The sequence below is a fragment of the Plecotus auritus genome, assembly GCF_963455305.1.
Source record: "Plecotus auritus genome assembly, chromosome: 3".
NCBI lineage: Eukaryota > Metazoa > Chordata > Mammalia > Chiroptera > Vespertilionidae > Plecotus > Plecotus auritus.
Genome location: NC_137772.1, coordinates 106122037 through 106143074, shown reverse-complemented (window position 1 = coordinate 106143074; position 21038 = coordinate 106122037). Strand labels below are relative to the sequence as shown.

Below are 21038 nucleotides of genomic sequence, written 5' to 3'. Positions count from 1 at the left end.
CACACAAAGTTATGTCCCCTCATCAGGAGCAGGAGCAATCTGCATTCAAACACTAGTCATTTAGGAGATCAAAAATATTTGACTCATTTGAGGACATCTCTCGGAGCCAGTCCACTTTCAGAGCTTTCCCATGGAATGGCCTGGGGTCTCCCTTATAATTGCATCACTTTTCTTTCTGACCAATCCTCTCTTCACACTTCATTATAGGTGGTGTAATCAAGAACATTCCCCACACCCGTCCAATGTGGTGCAATGTTTGAGCATTGACCCATGAATCAGGAGGTCATAGTCCGATTCCTGGTCAGGGCACATGCCTGGGTTGCAGGCTTGATCCCATTGAGGGGCAAGCAGGGGACAGCCAATCAATGATTCTCTCTGATTATTGATGTTTCTATCTCCCTCGCCCTCCCCTCTCTCTGAAATCAATAAAAAACATATATGTATATATATTTTTATTTTAAAAAAAGAACATTCCCCAGTAAATCACCTGTATCCAATGCTCTATCTACAAATTTCTTACCTGGGATAGCAAGCAGTTAATGAATGTTTTTTATAGTTCTTGGTTCACCTAATATTTTTTGAAAACACGAATTGGAAAGTTATTGATTAGGAATATGAAGTTTTAAAGAGAAATAGAGAATTTCCATTTTGCTTGTAGGAAGCTGTAAAGGATCACGCCCACATTAATTACAAGAGAAAGCCAGATAATCTACAGAAGTATAAGAGAGCTGAGGTTGCAGGCCAAACAACTAGCCTTGAAATCTGAAGAAAGGAGCCTCCAAGGAGACATACAAGAACTTGCTTCCTTGGGGCAGAGCACAGGAAGAATAAACACTGGGTAGCATATAAGCTGGTAAGAAAGAGATGAAGAAAAAAAAAGAAGGAAACAGATAAAGCTTTTAATAAATTGCTGAACTCCAAATGTGAGCTAATGTGAGAGACTAAAACCTTCAGAGGGGCAGACACTAAGTCTACATTACTCACGATGAAGCCCAGAACAGCATGGAAGACTGAGGAACTTCCTTCAGGGCTGCAGGAAAAGGGAGGGAAGCAGTAACTGCTGCAGAAAAGACACAAAGCCCAGCTTAGACCCCGCCTTCTCTCTATCCTCTATGAAACAAAGTCTTTTACATCTTAGAAAAGAATACAAAGCCTTTCACTTTCAGGTTATAGGAGAAGGCCTCCTGCAGCTGGAGAATGAGAACAGAAAAAACCCTCTGCTCTGGAGATGGGCAGGATTTTATCTTGAGTCCTGATATTTAGATATTCTCCAACTACTTGGGAATCGGCAGGAAGAGTGGGAAAGCCCTACTTCCAAGACCCAGAGCAGCACCTGCCTAAAAAGAAGTCTGAACCAGAACAACAGAAAACAAGCCCATGTCCCCCAAACACCAGGCTTGCAAGTATCCAGTAACAAATAATAGAAGGATACTGTTGCAGAAGCAGCCATAGCATAGAGAGCTTCTTTGAAGTATAGGATCAAAGGAAAGCCTAAAGATGAAGGTAAAATAGGAGCACCGACTAAAACATTCTGACAAAAGCCCCTAGATTAACACAAGGAAAAGGTAGAGGAATTAAAAGCACTGAGAGTAACTAAAACAAGAAAATAAAAACCTCCCTCAACTCTTAAGTAGACTGTCTTAAATCTCAATATTAAAGGCCTAGCATAAGACGAGTTGGGCCCATTTCCAGCATAAATAGTATGAATGTCAGTTACTACTGTCCCATATATAATGTCCAGTTGTCATCCAAAAATATAAGACATACAAAGAAGAAAAATCAATGTAGTCAGAATCACAAACCAACAGAATCAGACTACAGATAAATCAGATTTTGGAACTATCAGACAAAGAATTTAAAATAACTATAATTAACATTTTAAGAGTTAATTAAAAGTTGAAAAGACAGTCAACTTGCATAAACAGATGGGGAATTTCAGCACAAAGTAAGAAACTATAAAAAAGACACCATGCTACCAATTAAAAATACACTAAAAAAGACAATAATGTCTTCAATGGACTTATCAGTAGACTTCATAGCACCAAGGAAACAATCAGTGAATTAGAAAATAGTCTAATAAAAAAGACATATTAAAACAAATAGAGATTAACCCGACCAGTGTGGTTCAGTGGTTGAGTGTCAACCTATGAACCGAGGTCCCCGGTTTGATTCCCAGGTTGTCCACTTGATCCCCAGTAGGAAGTATGAGGAGACAGCGAATTGATGTTTCTCTCTCATCGATGTTTCTATTTCTCTATCCCTCTCCCTTCCTCTCTCTAAAATCAATTTAAAAAAACACACATTAAAACAAATAGAAATTAACCAAAGAACTTATCTATAATAATAAAAGCGTAATATGCTAATTAGACTGGACAGCCGAACGACCTTCTGGATGACCTTCCAGATGACCATGCTATCATACCCACTGGTGCCAGGCCAGCCAAGGCAGGTGCAATGCAATTGGTTGGGGGCCCCACCATCGCCCCATGATCGCCCTGCAGAGGCCCAGGCAACCAGCCAGCGGGGTGATTGATCAATCGGGGAGGTTCCATGATTGCCCAAAGAGGGAGGCCCAGGCCACAAACCAGCAGGCTGCGGTGGGTGGGTGGGGCCTCCTTCTATGGGGTGTGATCAATCGCATGATCGCCTTGCAGAGGGAGGCCCAGGCCGCCAGCCGGCGGGGCGATTGATCAGTTGGGGGGGGGCGTGGCTCCACAATCACTCCACAGGCTGTTGTGAGTGGGTGGGGCCTCCCTCTGCGGGGTCGATCCATCACAGAGCCCCGGCTGGGTGGGCAGGGCCTACCTATTTGGGGCGAACCATTGAGTAGCCCTGGCCAGGTGGGTGGGGCCTACCTCTTCGGGGTGATCTATCGCGGGGCTCCCGGACTGTGAGAGGGCACAGGCCGGGCTGATGGACACACCCCCAGTGCACAAATTTCATGCACCGGGCCTCTAGTATACATGTACCAGTATTCATACCTCATGAACACAAACAATAGTGTGGTGAAGGCCTGGGGTAGAACAGGGGCTGAGTAGAGAGGGGTAAAGCAGGGGGGGCGGGCAGATGGGGGACATCTATAATACCGTCAACAATAAAAAATTTTTTTTAAATAGAGGAAAATATATGTATATATAATGAGACAGGGAGAGTTAGAGGGCAACTGTATGCAAAAGCTACGGAACAGTATAAAATAGACTTATATTAATTTTATTAGAATCCCAGAGGGAAATGTGCTATGCTAAATAATGGCTGCCCAAAGATGACCAAACTATAAACCCTGGAACTTGTGAATAGGCTATGATAATTGGTGAAAGGAACTTTGCAAATGAAAATCATGTTATATAAATAAAGATAGGGAGATTATCTGGTATTATGTAGGTAGGCACAATCTGATCACAGGAACCCTAAAAGTACAAAACTCTATGGGTGGAGTCAGAGAGTTGTGACAGTGGAGGAAGGCAAAAAAGGTGTATCAGCAAGGGAAGTCAGGGAGACCCCAAGTATGAAAAGAATGTGATACATTGTCACTGGTTCTGAATGTGAGGACTGGAAAAGAGACCCTAGGACCTAAGGGCCACTGCAGGCTGACAGTCAACAAAGAATTACAATCATAAGTCCTTTAGTTGTGTGAAAGTGAATTCTGCCAACACCCTGAATGAACCTGATTAACTTCTACAGCCTCAAACAAGGAATGCAATAAGGAACACAAAAATCAGAATTTTAGCCCAGTATGACCTCTGTTGTACTTTTAACCAACAGAACATTGCATAATGAATGGGTATTGTTTTAAGCTGCAAAATGTGTGGCAAATTATTATGGTAGCAGTAAAAAACTAATACAAGGAAAGAGAAGATATAGCAGAAAAATGTGAAGAGATAATAAATGAGAATTTTCCAAAAATGATAAAGGCCCTTACACTGTGGATTCAAAAATCACGCACACACACAAAAAAAAGCAGAATAAAAATTAATTAATAACATAGATTTGTCATAATAAACTGTTGAAGCCCAAATATAGAGTGAAACATCAAGAAACCTATCAGAAAATAAAGACAGATTATAAAAAGGAACAATGATAAGAATGATATTCTCATTGGAAACTATGCAGGCCAGAATACAATGAAATAAAATCTATTTCATAAAAATGTCAGCACAAGAAGGCAGGTCCAGAATGACAAAGTAGAAGGACACTGCTCACCCCCTACCAAGAACACAATGAATGTACATCTATATTTAGAGCAATTCCTCCTGAGAGACAACTGAGAGACAATTGACAGCTTCTGCACAGCAAATAAGAGAGAAAGACTGTATAAAGAAGGTTGGGGAACCACAGGAGTTACCTGGGAGGTGAAGAAACTATCCAGACCAGAGGAACTAGTGAGCACCACTGTTTACATTTCCCCTGCACTTGGCTAGTGTGTGGAAGCTCTATTCAGTTCTCTGGCTGACCTGCAGGACTACTGTAGCATGTCCCCAGCCACCTCTCTCAGAACTAGATCTTACAGCAACAGGAGGGTACCATAGCTCCTGAACAAGGGGCTCTGCAATATAGAGACTGATCCAGCTGGTACAGAAGGGCACTGCTGTGTGCAGCCAATAGGCTGCATGTGCACACATGGTTCCCCCTCCTGAAGTGAGTGTGGAATTAGCGAACTGCTGTGGTACCCACACACAGATCTGCCCTTTTCAGAGAAAGTACAGAAATAGTGGGGCACTACAGCACTCACACATGGGGCTGTCCTGCTCACAGATGGTGCAGAACAAGCAAAATGCAGCAATGTATACACAGGGGGTTGCCCCATCCTCACAAAGCGAGGAAATAACATAGTGTATGGTACCCGCAGACAGGGATGCCCTGTGCAGTGATAGTGGGGCACTGATGTGCGCACACATGAGGTTGCCTGCCTGGCAAGGGTGCGGAACTAGCAAAGTATGATGATGTGCACACACAGAACTGCCTCATTCAGAGAAAGTGAGGAACCAGTAGGGCACTGCAAAGAGTGCACTCAGAGCAACCCTGCCTAGACCTGGCTAAGGAAGCAGACAATTAAAGCAGCAAGGCATACCTTGTGCACAGGAGGCGGCCAACCTGGATAAAAAAGGGCAAGGAAGCACTCTCAGACCTAGGCTGCTCCACCTGGAACCAACTTCTTCTGACCAGGTGGCACACCAAGCAATGCACACAATTTTACCAACTACAACTGGCCTGCCAAACCATCCAGCAGCAGTATATTTGAAGAAATAATGGCTGAAAACATTCTTAATCTGAGGTAGGAAACAGACATTAATGTCTAAGAAGCACAGAGATGAACCCAAAGAGACCTACACAAAGACATATGTATTCAATATAGCAAAACTTAGCCCGGCCAGTGTTGCTCAGTGGTTGATACCTATGAAACAGGAGATCACAGTTTGATTCTCAGTCAGGGAACATGCCCAGGTTGTGAGCTTGATCCCCAATAGGGGGCATGCAGGAGGCAGCCGATCAACGATCCTCTCTCATCACTGATGTTTCTCTCTCCCTCTCCCTTTCTCTCTGAAATCAATAAAAATTTATAAAAATATTTTTTTTAAATATGGCAAAAGTTAAAAGATAAGATACAATCTTGAAAACTCCAAGAAGGAAACAAGTCATATACAAGGGAAAGCGCATAAGGCTACCAGCTGATTTCTCAGCAGCAACTTTACAGGCTAGAGGGAATGACAGGCAATATTTAAAGTGCTAAGGAAAGGTTATCTTTCAGAACTGAAGGAGAGATAAAGAGTTTTTCAGAGAGGTGAAAACGAAAGGAGTTCACCACCATTATCCTTGCTTTACAATAAATGTTACAGTGTTTTCTTTATGCAGAAAAGAAAAGGCTTTAACCACAAATAAGACAGAAAAGAATCAACCACTTACTGTGAAAAAGATATTATGAATGTCAAAAGAAAAAGTAGCAGAATTAACTATAACTGTTACTAGGCTGTAAAGAGCCAGGACAATTCCAGGGCAAGTGGAACAGAGAAACTGAAACAAGAAAAGTTAAAACAAGGCCAAAGAGTGTGGGCAATTTGCAGCCAGCTTGAAAATAACAAGCCATTATCTTCCCCAGCCAAGGACACTTGGGAGCAAATGGTTAAAAGCCTCCTAACTAGAGAATGCAGGAAAGGAGAGGAGAGGGGAAAGGAAAAAAAAAAAAGGGGGTGGGGGGTGGGTGGCAGTTTTACTCTCTAAGCAAAAAAGCCGGTAGTCACAAGGTGTGGCCAGATAAAATTGCCAGGTGCTTCTCATGAATTCTGGGAAGGCCACAACAAAGTAAAAGAGCACCTTGAGAATTAATCTGTACCGAAATATTCAGCAGAGGAATTTTGAGACCTATAGACGCCTTGGACTGCCACCAAACTCGCTCTTCAGATTAGGTAAGAGCCTGTCTGAGCTTCATAAGCCATATGTGTAGGTTTGCTTGCCTTGCTTCTTTAATAAAGGCACATGCTTTAATTGCTTTAATAAAATTGGCTTAATCATACACAATCAAGGTCTCTCATATTAATTCATTTATATGTGAAGACAAGGATCGAGGTTTTCGAGGTTAGGGATAGCCCTTTCCCTCCAACTCAGGAAGGATAACACATTTTCTGGGGTCTTTAGGCTGCCTCTAACATAACTACAATAAATAGTCAGGAATACACAAAACAAAGAGATATGAAACATGATGTCAAAAACATAAAGAGTGGTGGGAGAAATATTTGAAATTAACCAATTACCAGCTTCAAATAGGCTGTTGTAGATATAGATCGATATGTATGAACCTCATGGTAAACATAAACCAAAACCTACCAAAAATACGGAACAATAAAGGAACCTAATCAAAACACTAAAGAAAATCACCAAATTCAAATAGAAGAACAAAGGAACAGAGGACAACAATAACAAATTGTCAATTAACAAAATGGCAATAAGCACATACTTATCAATAATTACTCTAGCCCAGCCAGCATGGCTCAGCAGTTGAGTGTCACACTATGAACCAGGAGGTCACGGTTCAATTCCCATTCAGGGTACATGCCCAGGTTATGGGCTCATTCCATAGTGTAGTGCATATAGAAAGCAGCCAATCAATGATTCTGTCTCATCATTGCTGTTTCTCTTTCTCTCTCCCTTCCTCTCTGAAATCAATAAAAATATATTAGAAAATAATTAGTCTAAATGTAAAGAAACTAAATGCTCCAATCAAAAGATATAGAGTGTCATCAGAAAGGATTTTTTTAAAAATCAATCTACAGGTTGCTTAAAAAGACTCACTTTAGAAAGGCACACACAGACTGAAAGTGAAGGAATGGATAAAGAGTCCATGCAAATAGAAACGAAAAGAAAGCTGAGGTAGCAATACTCATATCAGACAAAATAGGCTTTAAAACAAAGAATCTAAAAAAGAAACAAAAAAGGACATTATATAATAATAAAGGAGTCAATCCAAGAAGAGGATATAACAATTGTAAATATCTATGTACCCCCAAAAAAGAGAAAAAGAACAAAGCCCAAAGTAAGTAGAGATAAAGAAATAATAAATATTAGAGTAAAAAAAAAATGAAATATAAATTTAAAAAGCACTAGAAAAAAAATCATTGAAAGAGCTGGTTCTTTGAAATGATAAATAAAATTAACAACTCACATCAAGAAAAAGAAAAAGGGCACAAATAAATAAAATCAGAAATGTAAAAGAAGAAATTACAACTGACACCACAGAAATATAAAAGATAATTAAAGAATATTATGAATAATTATATGTCAACAAATTCAACAATCTAAAAGAAATGGATAAATTTCTAGAAATATACATCCTTCCAAGACTAAAACAGGAAGAAACAGAGAATCTGAACAAACTGATTACTTGCAATAAATTGAAATAGTAATAAAAAATAACTCTGAAAAATAAAAGCTCAAGATCCAGCAGATTCATATGGGATTTCTACCAGACATTTGAAGAAAAATTAATACCTGTCCTCAAACTATTCAAAAAAATTGGTGATGAAGAAAAACTTCCCAAATAATCCTAGAAAGCCAGCATTACCCTGATACCAAAACCAGACAAGAATACCACAAATAAAGAAAATTAAAATTCAATATCTCTGATGAACAGATATGTAAAAACCTTCAACAAAATACTAACAAGTTAAATTCAGCACTATATTAAAAAATGTATACACCAAGATCAAATGAGATGTATATCAGAGATACAAGGGTGGTTCAATATTCACAAAATATGATTCACTGCATAAACATAACCAAGTATAAAAATCATATGATCATCTTAATAGACGCAGAAAAATCATTTGACAAAATTCAACATCCTTTTATGATTAAAAAAACTGTTCAAAAGTGGTTATACAGGAACTTACTTCAATATGACAAACTCACAGCTAACATCATATTCAATGGTAAAAACCTGAAAGCTTTTCATCTAAGATCAGGAACAAGACAAGAATGTCCACTCTCACCACTATTATTAAATACTAGAGGCCCGGTGCACGAAATTCATGCACAGGGCGGGGGTGTCCCTCAGCCTGGCCTGCACCCTCTCCAATCCAGGACCCCTCAGGGGATGTCCAACTGCCCTCTCAAAATGAGGGACCACTGGCTCCTAACCACTCACCTGTCTGCCTGCATAATCTATCCTAACCACTCTGCCAGTCTGCCTGATCTCCCCTAACCTCTCTGCCTGCTTGCCTGATCACCCCTAACTGCCCTCCCCTGCTGGCCTGATCACTCCTAACTGCTTTCCCCTGCTGGCCTGATCGTCCCTATCTGCTCTCCCCTGCTGACCCTATCGCCCCTAACTGCTCTCCCCTGCTGGCCTGATTGCCCCTAAATGCCTCTGCCTCAGCCCCTGCCATCGTGGCTTTGTCCGGAAGGATGTCTGGAAGACGCCTGGTCTAATTAGCATATTACCCTTTTATTAGTATAGAGGCCCCATGCACAAAAATTTGTGCATTTGGGGGGGGGGGGGTCCATTAGCCATGCCTGTGCCCTCTCACAGTCCGGGATCCCTCGGGGGATGTCTGACTACCAGCTTAAGACCGCTCCCCACAGTCGGAAAGCCTTAGTGCTGCCGCGGAGGCAGGAGAGGCTCCTGCCACCTCCGCTTTGCTCACAGCCATGAGCCCGGCTTGTGGCTGAGCAGAGCTCCCCCTGTGGGAGTGCACTGACCACCAGGGGGCAGCTCCTACATTGAGCGTCTGCCCAGTGGTGGTCAGTGCGTGTCATAGTGACTGGTCATTCCTGGTTGTTCCGCTGTTAGGGTCAATTTGTATATTACCATTTTATTATATAGGACTAGAGGCCCAGTGCACAAAACTCATGCATGGGGGGGGTGTCCCTCAGCCTGGCCTGCACCCTCTCACAATCCAGGACCACTGGCTCCTAAACACTCACCTGCCTGTCTGCCTTATCGCCCCTAACCCCTCTGCCTGTCTGCCTGATCGCCCCTAACTACCTCTGTCTGCCTGCCTGATTGCCCCTAACCACTTGCCTGCCTGCCTGATCACCCCTAACCGCCTCTGCCTTGGCCCCTGACACCACGGCTTCGTCCAGAAGGACATCCGGAATTACATCTAGAAGGTTGTTTGGCTGTCCAGTCTAACTAGCATATTATACTTTTATTATTATAGACTAGAGGCCTAGTGAACGAAATTCACGCACTGGGGTGGGGGGTCCCTCAGCCTGGCCTGCGCCCTCTCGCAGTCTGGGACCCTAGGGGGATGTCGGCCTGCCAGCTTAGGCCTGCTCCTGGAGAGCGGGCCTAAGCCAGCAGTTGCACATCCCTCTTGCAGTCTGGCACCCCTCAAGAGGCTCCCACCACTGCCGCTGCACTCGCCAGCCATGAGCCCAGCTTCTGGCTGAGCAGCACTCCCCCTGTGGGAGTGCACTGACCACCAGGGGGCAGCTCCTGCATTGAGTGTCTGCCCCCTGGTGGTCAGTGCACATCATAGCGACCGGTCGTTCTGCCATAATGGTTGCTTAGGCTTTTATTATATAGACAGTTTTGGAAGACTTAGCCACAGCAATCAGACAAGAAAAAGAAAAAGGCATCCAAATTAGAAGGGTTCTTAAGAAAAACTGTCAATATTTGCAGATGGCATGGTACTATATATGAAAAACATTAAACAACCTACCAAAGAATTAACATAATATATGAACTCAGTAATAGGATATAAAATTAATGTGCATAAATCCATTACATTCCTATATACTAATAAGAAGTGATCAGGAGAAATTATGAAAACAATGCCATCTGCAATTGTATCAAAAAGAATAAAACACTTAGAAATAAATTTAATTAAGGAGGTGAAAAACCCGTACTCTGAAAACTATAAGACTATAAAAAAGAAACTGAAGAGGACACAAATAAATGGAAGGATATACCATGGGGTATATGGGTTAACAGGGATCATGGACTAAAAGTATTAATATTATTAAAATGACCATACTATCAAAATCAACCTACAGATTAAATGCAATCCCTGTCAAAATACCAAAGCCATTCTTTTCAGAACTAGGACAAATAATCCAAAATGTATGGAATAACAAAGACCATAGCTTAAGCAATCTTGCGAAAGAAGAACAAAGTCAGAGGTATTACACTCCCTGATTTCAAACTATACTACAAAGCTATAATAATCAAAACAATACGGTGCTTGCACAAAAATAGACACAAAGATCAATGGAACAGAATTAGAGAGCCCAGAAATAAACTCTAGATTCTATGGTCAATTAATCTACAAAAATGAATGAAAAATTATACTAAGGAGAAATTATAGTCTTTTCAATAAATGGTACTGGGAAAACTGGACAAATATATGCAAGAAAATGAAAGTGGACCACATTCTTACACTGCATATAAAAGTAAAGTCAGTATTGATTAAAGACTTAAATAGAAGAAACAAAAAAACTCCTAGAAAAAACAGGTAGTTAACTATTTTACATAAGTCTTAGTAATGCCTTTTTGGATATGTCCCCTCAAGCAAGGGAAACAAATGCAAAAATAAACAAGTGGGACTTCCTCAAACTAAAAAGCTTCTGCTCAGCAAGGGAAGCCATTAACAAAACAAAAAGACAACCTATCAAATGGAAGAATATATTCACAAGTAATATGTAAAATAAGGAGTTGATATACAAAATGTAATAAGGAATTCATACAACTTAATAACAAAAAATAAATAATTTAATAAAAAATGGGAAGATATTCAGAGACATTTCTCCAAAGAAGACATATAAATTGCCAACAGACATATGAAAAATGATCAACATCATTAATCATCAGGAAAATGAAAATCAAAATCACAGTGAGATATCACCTCACACTGTCAGAATGGCTATTATCAAAAAGTAAACTAATAACATGTTAAAGAGGATGAGAAGAAAAGGGAAACCATTGTACAGTATTGGTGGGTCTTCAAAATGCTTCAGTTACTATGGAAAACAGCATGGAGATTCCTAAAAATAAAATACAATTAATATAATATTCAGCAATTTCTCTTCTAGGTATTTATTGGCAGAAAATGAAAACACTGATTCCAAAAGATATATGCACCCCTATGTTCACTGAAGCATTATTTGCAATAGCGAAGATATAAAAGCAACCCAGATGTCTATCAGCAGATGGATGGATAAAGAAGGTATTACTCAGCAATAAAGAAAGTGATAGCTTGCCATTTGCAACAACAGGGATAGACCTAGAGAGTATTATGGTAAGTGAAATAAGTCAGACAGAGAAAGACAGATACAGTATTATTTCACATATGTGAAATCTACAAAACAAACAAAACAAAACCTCATGCAAACAGAGATCAAACTAATAGTTGCCTGAGGGGTGGGGTATCGGGAAGAGGGATGGGTGAAAAAGGTGAAGGGGAATAGAGTCAACAATACTATAATAAGTTTGCAAAGTGACAGATTACTAGACTTAGTATACTGTTACATTTGTAAGGTATATAAATGTCAAATCACTATATTGTATACCTAAAACACATATAATACTGTATACCAACTGTACTTAAAAATAAAAAATATCACCCCCATAATTCTCTTCCTAGTCAAAAATATCTTTCAAAATTTAAGGTAAAATAGAACTTTTTTCAAACAAACAAAAACTGAAAGTATTTATATAGTTCACTTTTATTATAAGAACTTTTTAAAAAATCCTCAACCAGCTATAATTTTTCCATTGATTTTTAGACAATGAATGGGAAAGGAGGGGAAGGGAGAGGAGAGGAGGAGACATTGATTGTTTGGTTGCCTCCCATGTCTAGGGATCAAACCTGCAACCCAGGTACAGGCCCTTAACCCAGAATCAAACCCTCGATTCTTTGGTCAGAGGGCTGATGCTCATCATGGAGGCAAACTAGGCAGGGCTATTATAAGACTTTTTAGAGGAAGTTCTTCAAGTATATGAACTATGATACCTGACATAAACTTATATTTATACAAACAAATTAAAGGGCTACAAATTATAAATGTAAAAGTAAATATAAAATTAATTTTTAATTGCTAGATAGATAATGGACTACCCAGAATAAAAACAATAGTGATGTACTGTTTCTCAATAAGACATGTAAAATGTATGACAAAATTAACACAAAGGATGGGAAAGAGTACTTAATAGTAAACCATTTTAAGATTCTTATACTACACATGGAACAGTAAAATAATGTTAAAGATTAACTATGATAATTTAAAGACTTCTGGAGTAAGCCCTAGGTAACCCCTGAAAATATTTGAAAGACAAACAAAAAAGCCAATATTAGGGAAAAACTATATAAAAATACTCCATTAACATAGAAGAAGGCATAGTAAGGGAAAATTGAAAGTAAAAGATAGATGGAAAACAATATTTTTTAGAAAACAAGTATCAAGTTGATAGATATGAATGTAACCATACCAGTAACTCTATTAAATGTAAATTATGTAAAAACATTAGTTAAAATATAAACTGTAAAATTGATATCAAAAATAAAAAGCAGGGTCTATTGACTGTCACACTTCAGAGAGAAGGCAGGAGAGGGTGGGTGGGAAGAAAGCAACCAATGAACTTGCATGCATATATACATAACCCATAGACACAGACAATGGGGTAGTGAAGGCCTGGAGTGGGGGACGGGGGCGGGATGGAAGAGGTCAATGGGGAAAAAAGGACATATGTAATACTTTCAACAATAAAGATTTAAACAAACAAACAAACAAACAAATAAATAATATAGCATTATTCCTATGAAAGTTAAAAAAAGTTTTATTATTGTTGTTTTAAAAATATATAGAGATAAGTTTAAAGAAAAGGAAGGACATATTCCAACTAAAAAGGCCTGTGTTCTTCATTTTAATAGATCTATTTGGTCACAGGCATGATGCATTTTGATTACCAATGGTTTAATGAGTATAGTTTAAATACACTTTAAAATGCCTATAATTAAACTACTACAAAATTTACTATAAGAAGGTTTTAAATTGGTTCTGTTTTAATGTTTCACTGTGTGCAACCATTCTTTTAAAACCTACAAAAAGAATAAAATAATCTAAACACTGAAAAATAGAAGAAAAGGAAGGACAAAGAAATATCATTAAAATCCTAATATAAAGAAAGCCAGAGTAAGGAGCTGAAAATGTTTAATTGGATGTGATAGTGATGTAAAAACTTACATCATTCTTAACTACATTTTTTCTGAGTTGAAAATGTGAGAAAATTAACTTTGACCATGATATAATTACAGGACAGAATGGATATAAAGTAATCCCATTGAAAGAAGTGATTAAAGAACACTGAGCCATTCAATACTTACAATCAATCTAATTTAGAAAAAAAATAGACTAGCAATATAAAAACAATTTGGTGTCCCACCTTTCATTGTCTGATCCTCCTGCTTAGAACAACTACAAGAGTTGGACAAAAACCAAACCAAAACAAAATCACCTATTGAGGGCAATGGAAAATAAAGATAGCATCCCTTTATCTGACCATGATCCTAAAAAAAAAAAGAAACCCTAACGAGGTTGATTTTGGCATTTGGGCCACTTTTCTCATATAGACATGTTTTTGAAAGAAGCAATTCAATGTCTTAGTAGTTGAACAAAAATTTTAACACACTTATGGGGAAAAAGAAGTTCAGGGGCCAAAAGGGAGGAAGCGCTTAGAAAAACCTCATGATTCAAGGTGGGACTCTGTAGAATTACACCCTAGAGTAGTGGTGAACCAGAAAATTACTAGCTTTATCACCTTGACTGCATTATGTCATGTAGTATCCTAATGCCTATCAAAAGCAAACATAATTGCAGTTAAAGAATATAAACAAATGGTCTCAGTAAAGTTAATTTGAAAACTAAATACAGAAAAATATACAAACATAAAATATTAAAATTCTCAGAATAACTCAAGAAACAATGACTTCAACATGGAACAGTAAACACTGTTACTGAAAAAATTTTAAGAAAAATTAAAGAAATTGAAGGGCTATATGATATGTTTATAGTTTGGAAGTCACAATCTTGAGGGAGATTTATAGATGCAGTATAACTCCAAATAAAATAGATCTATAAATTCCATTCTTTGCCAAAACCACAACAAATTGTTTTTAACTTGTATATTAGCAAATTAATTCTAAAATCTAAACAAATGCAAAGAATCAAGAATAGCTTAAACTTTCTTGAAAAAAAGGACAAGGTTGGAAAGACCTTACTCAACAACATATTCATTTTATTTTTTAAAATATGTTTTCATTGATATTTAGAGAGAAAGGGAGAGAAGGATAGAGAGATAGAAACATTGATGAGAGTAACATCATCAGTCGGCTGCCTCCTGCACACCCCTACACTGGGGATCAAGCCTGCAAACCAGTCATGTAACCTGACCGGGAATCGAACTGGTCACCTCTTTGTTCCTGGGTCAATGTTCAACTGCTGAGCTACACCAGCCAGGCAAGATATTCATCTTAACTAAACACTGTAAGTAATTATGGCATTATGGCACAAGGATAGACAGACAAATGTGGTGCAACTGATTACTAAACAAGAGTCTAGTATATAGGGATACTTGATTTTTGACAAAAGTGGAAGAGCATAGGGGAAAGAAGAGTTTTTTGTTTTGTTTTTTCATATATATGGTGCTGGGTCATCTTGACATCCATATTATTCCCATCCTCATTAAATTAAAAAAACTTAATTCCAGATGAAAGATACATCTAAGTATAAAAAACAAGAAGGTAAGGTAGGAAAAATGTAGGCAAAGATATCACCTATAACAGAAAAAGCACTAACAAACAAAACTAGATAAACTGTTTCACTAAAATTTACAATTTCCATATGATCAAAACAGATCATATAAAGCAACAAAATAGGAGATTAGATAGATAGATAGATAGATAGATAGATAGATGATAAAGAGACAGATTGACAGATACCATAATCATCACAGGGATCAATTTAAAAATGCATAAAGAACCTTTAAAATTAATAAAAAGAAGATAAGTAACTGCATTTTTTTAATTAAAAAAAGGAACAGGTAAATTACAAAAGAGGAAAATGAAAGACCAATAAATATATAAGAGAGTGCTCAACTTTATTAATCATCAGGAAAATGCAAACTAAAAATACAATGGAACATCACTATATACTTCTACGAAAATGGTGCAAATATAAGATTGATAATACTAAGCATTGTTAAAGATGTGAATAAATATGAACTCTCATATGCTGCTGCTGAGTAAACTTACATAGCCACTTTAGAAAACCAACTAGCATTATCTAACACAATTGAACTTACACAAATACTATGAATCAGAAATACTACTCCATGTTATTTACCCAAAAGGTGTAGATACAAATGTGAAATCCAACTAAGAGTAGCAGTACAAGCAGCACTGCTATGTAAAACATAGCATTATTTGTAAGAGCCCCAAACTAGAAAATTCCAATGACTATCATCAGTGAGATAGATTAATAAATTGTAATATTTTTATAATTTTATTCCCACAAAGGAATAAAAATGGAATAAAAATAAACTTTTGCTATATACAACATGGATGAATCTCATAAACATAATGTTGAACAAAAGAAGCCAGAGACAAAAGAATACATACTGTACAATCCCATTTATATAAAATTCAAAAAATACAAAACTAACCTAGTATTAAAAGTCAGGGTAGTGAATCTGAAGGGGAGCAAGAATAGTGTAAAGAAAAGAGCACAATGTTGGGCTATTGGGGTACTAGTAACATTCTACTTTTGGATTTCGGTGATGGTAATATGAGTGTGTTCATTTGTTCATTGAGCTTTTACACTCTGCATTTGTGTAATTCTTGAATTAAAAATGTGAATACATACATGTACCTTCATGTGTGTGTGTGTGTGTATGACTCCAAGAATATGGGCAGTCTCTTCTAGGAATGCCCTTTGATATGCTACTAAAACAAAGGGGTCCTAATATAAGGTGACAGGAGAAGATTTGACTCTGGGTGGTAGATATATGGTGCAATATAAGATCTTGTAACATAGAAAGCCATATGTTCATGTTGACCAATATCACTCCAATCAATTTAATTTTTTTAATTAAGATTTTTTTACTGATTTTTAGAGAGAGAGGAAGGGAGAGAAAGGAAGAGAAACATCTATGTGAGAGGGAGAAATCGATTGGCTACCTCCTGCCAGGGAATGAACCCTCAATCTAGGAATGTGTCCTGACCTGGAATCTAACAGGCAACCTTTCAGTGGATGGGATGACACCCAACTAACTGAGCCACACTGGCCAGAGCTAAAAACATTTTTGCTTATTAATCACAATAAAAAAGTGTTTGGTTATTCAAGTTCCAATTATATGTTAACCTATAATTTAAAAGTTTATTTTGAAAGTCTAAATTTAAACTTTTCTTCATCATCCCAAAGATGCCCAATTTTATCATTTGTGTATGTTTTTTATTTTATTGGATATTGTAACATGCTATATGACAATGGATTATATATTCAGTAGAGTCAATGTCTGAAAAGTATTCAAGATCTCTGGATGCTGAAATATGATAACAGATTTTTGTATAATGAATAACAAGGTAAAAGTATTAAAACAATGCAATTATGAAATGTAGTCACAATACATAATACCATTCTCAAAAATTCTTAGCTATACCTTTTTTAAAAATTCTTTATTGATTAAGGTGTTACGTATGTGTCCTTATTCCTCCATTCCCCTCCCATCCCCCCCACTCATGCCCTCACCCCCCAGGTGTCTGTGTCCATTGGTTAGGCTTATATGCATGCATACAACTCCTTTGGTTGATCTCTCCCTCTTACCCCCACCCTGCCCTACCTTTGTGTTCACTGTGTACTGTTTCACTATGTTTGAAAAGGCAGGGAGTAAAACATCAAACAAATTGTAATGTATACCTCATGTTTTCAGCCGAGTCTTCTGGCATTGGAGCAACAGTTTGTACAGCTGGAAGGTTTTTGCTGGTAGCACCATTCACAAAACTAGAAGAGGAGGAAGAAGACGAGGACCCTGAATCCACTGCACCTGTTTCCAAAATAATAATTTTTTTAACCTTAGACACAAATTCATTTAACAAAATAATTTTCATTACATTATTGCTATCTGATTTTGAAGAATTACTCATCTGAATTTCAAAACAGAATTTAACAATTAAAAAATAACTGGCAATTAGTACACTAATTACTTATAATTATAGTTAATGTGTTGCATTAAATTCCAGTTGATTTACTTATATTAATCTAACAAAACTACATATTACAAATGGGATCTAAATAAAAGACATCAACAAATGAAAATAATTTTAGATAAAATGTGACTGATAAAAAGATGCAAAGTTAGATGTAGAAAATTTATCTGTTTTATAGCTATGCTGTAATATTTTTAGTTTCCATCATCTAAGATATAATTAACAATAAATTGTCTGAGTATAAATTTATGGCACTAGAGCACCAAATGCTTATTTTGATAGAATGATTATATAAGAAGGGGTATAATGAGTATATCTATACCTGATTTTAAAATGAGTTCTCAATGATCTGAAGATGCCATTTTAGAACAGACTTTTCTATAATTCTTAAGTATATGAAATAGCTGTGGAGTTGAGAGACATCTAGTGTTCCTAAATATTATTTTATCTTATATTAATTCCCATAAAACAGGATTGCTTCCTGGGATTTCCACTTTTAATACATAAAGCATCTCTGTACCAAAATATAGGCTATCCCCCAAAAATGTATACATACTTCAACAGCTGATAATTCACTTAATTTTCATTCCTTTTCACATTTAACAGATTTGAAATAATGGGTAAAGCCAGATTAAGCTTTGAACAAAGAAAATTTATCCCAAAGTGCCACTAGACTTTTTTTTATAAGGATACATAAAGATAAATTTTACGGAACAAAACCAGCAACAGTCGATGAATTCAGGGCACACAAATACCGAAAGAAATTATTCTTGATATTTGTGATTCCATTACTTAACTTTATCAGCATTTCCTGGACTAGAATGTTCATCAGTTTGAAAATAGGCATTGGCAAAAAATTTTATTCATTTCTGTAGATTCTTTTAAATTCTGAAGATTAACTGCATATTAATAAACACTGACTTTATAATCATTCAAAGTGTGTATACATTTTTTGGGACACCCTGCATAAACTGGATAATGGGCCCCATTTAGATGCTGGCCCACAAAATGTGTATGCACATTTTGTAAGGCAACAAAACCTCTAAGGAGGGAGTTTATTACTTACATTAGCGGCCCGGTGCATGAAAATTGTGCACTGGGCGGGGAGGGGTCCCTCAGCCCAGCCTGCGCCCTCTCGCAGTCCGGGAACCCTCAGGGGATGTCCGACATCCCTCTCGCAGTCCAGGACCCCTCGCTCCTTACTGCCTGCCTGCAGCGGAGGCGGTAGAGGGTCCTGCCCCCGCCACTGTGCTCACCAGCCACTGCGCTCACCAGCCGTGAGCCCGGCTTCTGGCTGAACAGCATTCCACCTGTGGGAGTGCACTGACCACCAGGGGGCAGCTCCTGCATTGAGCGTCTGCCCCCTAGTAGTCATTGTGCTTCATAGTGACCGGTCTTTCCGCCGTTCACTTGACTTGCATGTTAGGGTTTTATTATATATGATTTTATTTTTCATTATAATATTATATACTTCATACTATCAGACCTCTTGTTACCATCACTTCTATATTTCTTATTTATCCATAAAATACACATTAGAACAAAATAACTTGTTTCATATAAAGATAAAAAGCTGATTTAATTTTTCATTTACCTATATTTTAAAAATAAGGACTTATTCAATAAATACCAAATGCAGATTTTTTTCTACTACATTGGCATATGTTAAAAACCTTAACACATTGTCTGGTATATATTTTAGTAAAAGAAAAACATTTGTATTCCTATATCTAGAAAGCAAAATGAATATAAAGAGTAAGATTGTAAACAATACAAAAAAATTTATATAAAGTATTCAGAAAAGCCAAATGTATTTATTTATAATACGGTAAGTCAAAGATGTTATGTTCTTTAGCACAATGCCATCAATGATGTTTATTTGCTCATATAAATATCAGAGTACATTCTACTTACTATAACCACATAAACGTGTTGCTCATGCTATGTCACTCTGGTGGTATGATAAACAACATAGATACAGAAAGCACAAAGAAGAGCTATGAAATTAATAATCTAAGTAATGATAATAGATGGAAAAGTTTGAAGAAGAGAAGGCTACTATAATCAGGGAAGAAAAGTCAGGGATCATCTTGCGCTGTATAAATACCTAAAATGGAATCACAAAGATTTGGGTAAGGATTTATTTAGCTATTAATCAACAGGAACATTTCTGGAAATTTACCAAAAATTTTTTTAAAAGGCTATTTTAGGCAGGATTTTAAAATTTGTAGTGATTTGGAATTGCCTGTCCCTAGAATCATTAGAAAAATGTTGGACAATGAATTGGATAAAATTGTAATCTAGGTATATATACTAATTCAATGTGATACAATGGTTCTTAGTCACATGCATTTTTTTTTTACAAGTTGAAGATCTTAGATATCATCAAGGTTCTTAGGGGTGCTGTGCCTTCCCTTAGAGGAGTTAGCAACAAATATAGATTAGGATTCAACCAGTAAATGTCATGAAATCTAGTTTCTGTTACTAACATATTTAGTACACCTTGTTATTCTTGATAAAATGTACTACTTTTTTACATATTAAACTTCAGTGTTCAAATTACCATTGGTTTTGCTCCCCAAATATCTTTCGGCAATCTGATTTCACTCTGAAAGTAAGTATTATGTTTTGAGAAGACTCAAAACCACAATTACTAAGTGTCCTCTCAAGTGACCATGAAAAAATACACCCTAGAATTACAGACAAATTCTGAAAGGTAGTAACATAAGGTAGAACCTTCTTAAAAATTAAGATAACCTTAAATGATCAGGGTATTTTATTTTTAATATCAAATAAACACAAAAATGAAGATACAGAAAACAGAAAGAAAAAGATGAGATATCACAAAAATATATAAGGACAATACCTGTTGTATTAATCATACTTTTTGGTGTAGCTCCAGTAGCAGCAAATATATTAGAAGTGCTGCCTGTTGGCAGCCCACTTCCAGCCGCAGTGGCTCCCACAGTGGTTACAGCTAAACTACCTGGAGGTGGCTTCTTCACAGGCACCACGACACTCCTGCAAAGAAATGATAAACAACACAAGGTTTTGATGAATTGTAATCCTGCCATGGCAGATACATATAGACAAGATACTATTTTCTTTTCTTTCTTTTCCCTTGCTTTAAAACTCCTGAGCACAACTTCATCGTTGAAAGCAGTATGGATACTAAGTATATTGTAAAGTGTATTCACTACTATAATTCATGTAGCAAACATTTATGCAGAATTGAAGTTTTCAAACATTTCTCAAGATGGCATGTAGGCTATAATCATGAATTTGGGAAAGTGTGTGCTCAAGTTAGAATATTTTGCATATGCACAATGGGCTTTTTTTTTTCTT

The 21038-nt window shown here is 37.2% G+C and overlaps 1 protein-coding gene across 3 annotated transcripts in view; it reads right to left on the bottom strand.

Moving 5' to 3' along the window:
* NBEA (neurobeachin) overlaps positions 1-21038 on the bottom strand; it is a 954039-nt gene that overhangs the window by 533939 nt on the left and 399062 nt on the right. For all 3 annotated transcript variants that reach the window (XM_080658500.1, XM_080658501.1, XM_080658502.1), the window contains 2 exons: positions 20560-20714; positions 17404-17530 (listed from right to left, as the gene is read on the bottom strand). In XM_080658500.1, coding sequence (XP_080514626.1) covers positions 17404-17530; positions 20560-20714 — 282 coding nt within the window. The remainder of the gene's footprint in view (positions 1-17403; positions 17531-20559; positions 20715-21038) is intronic.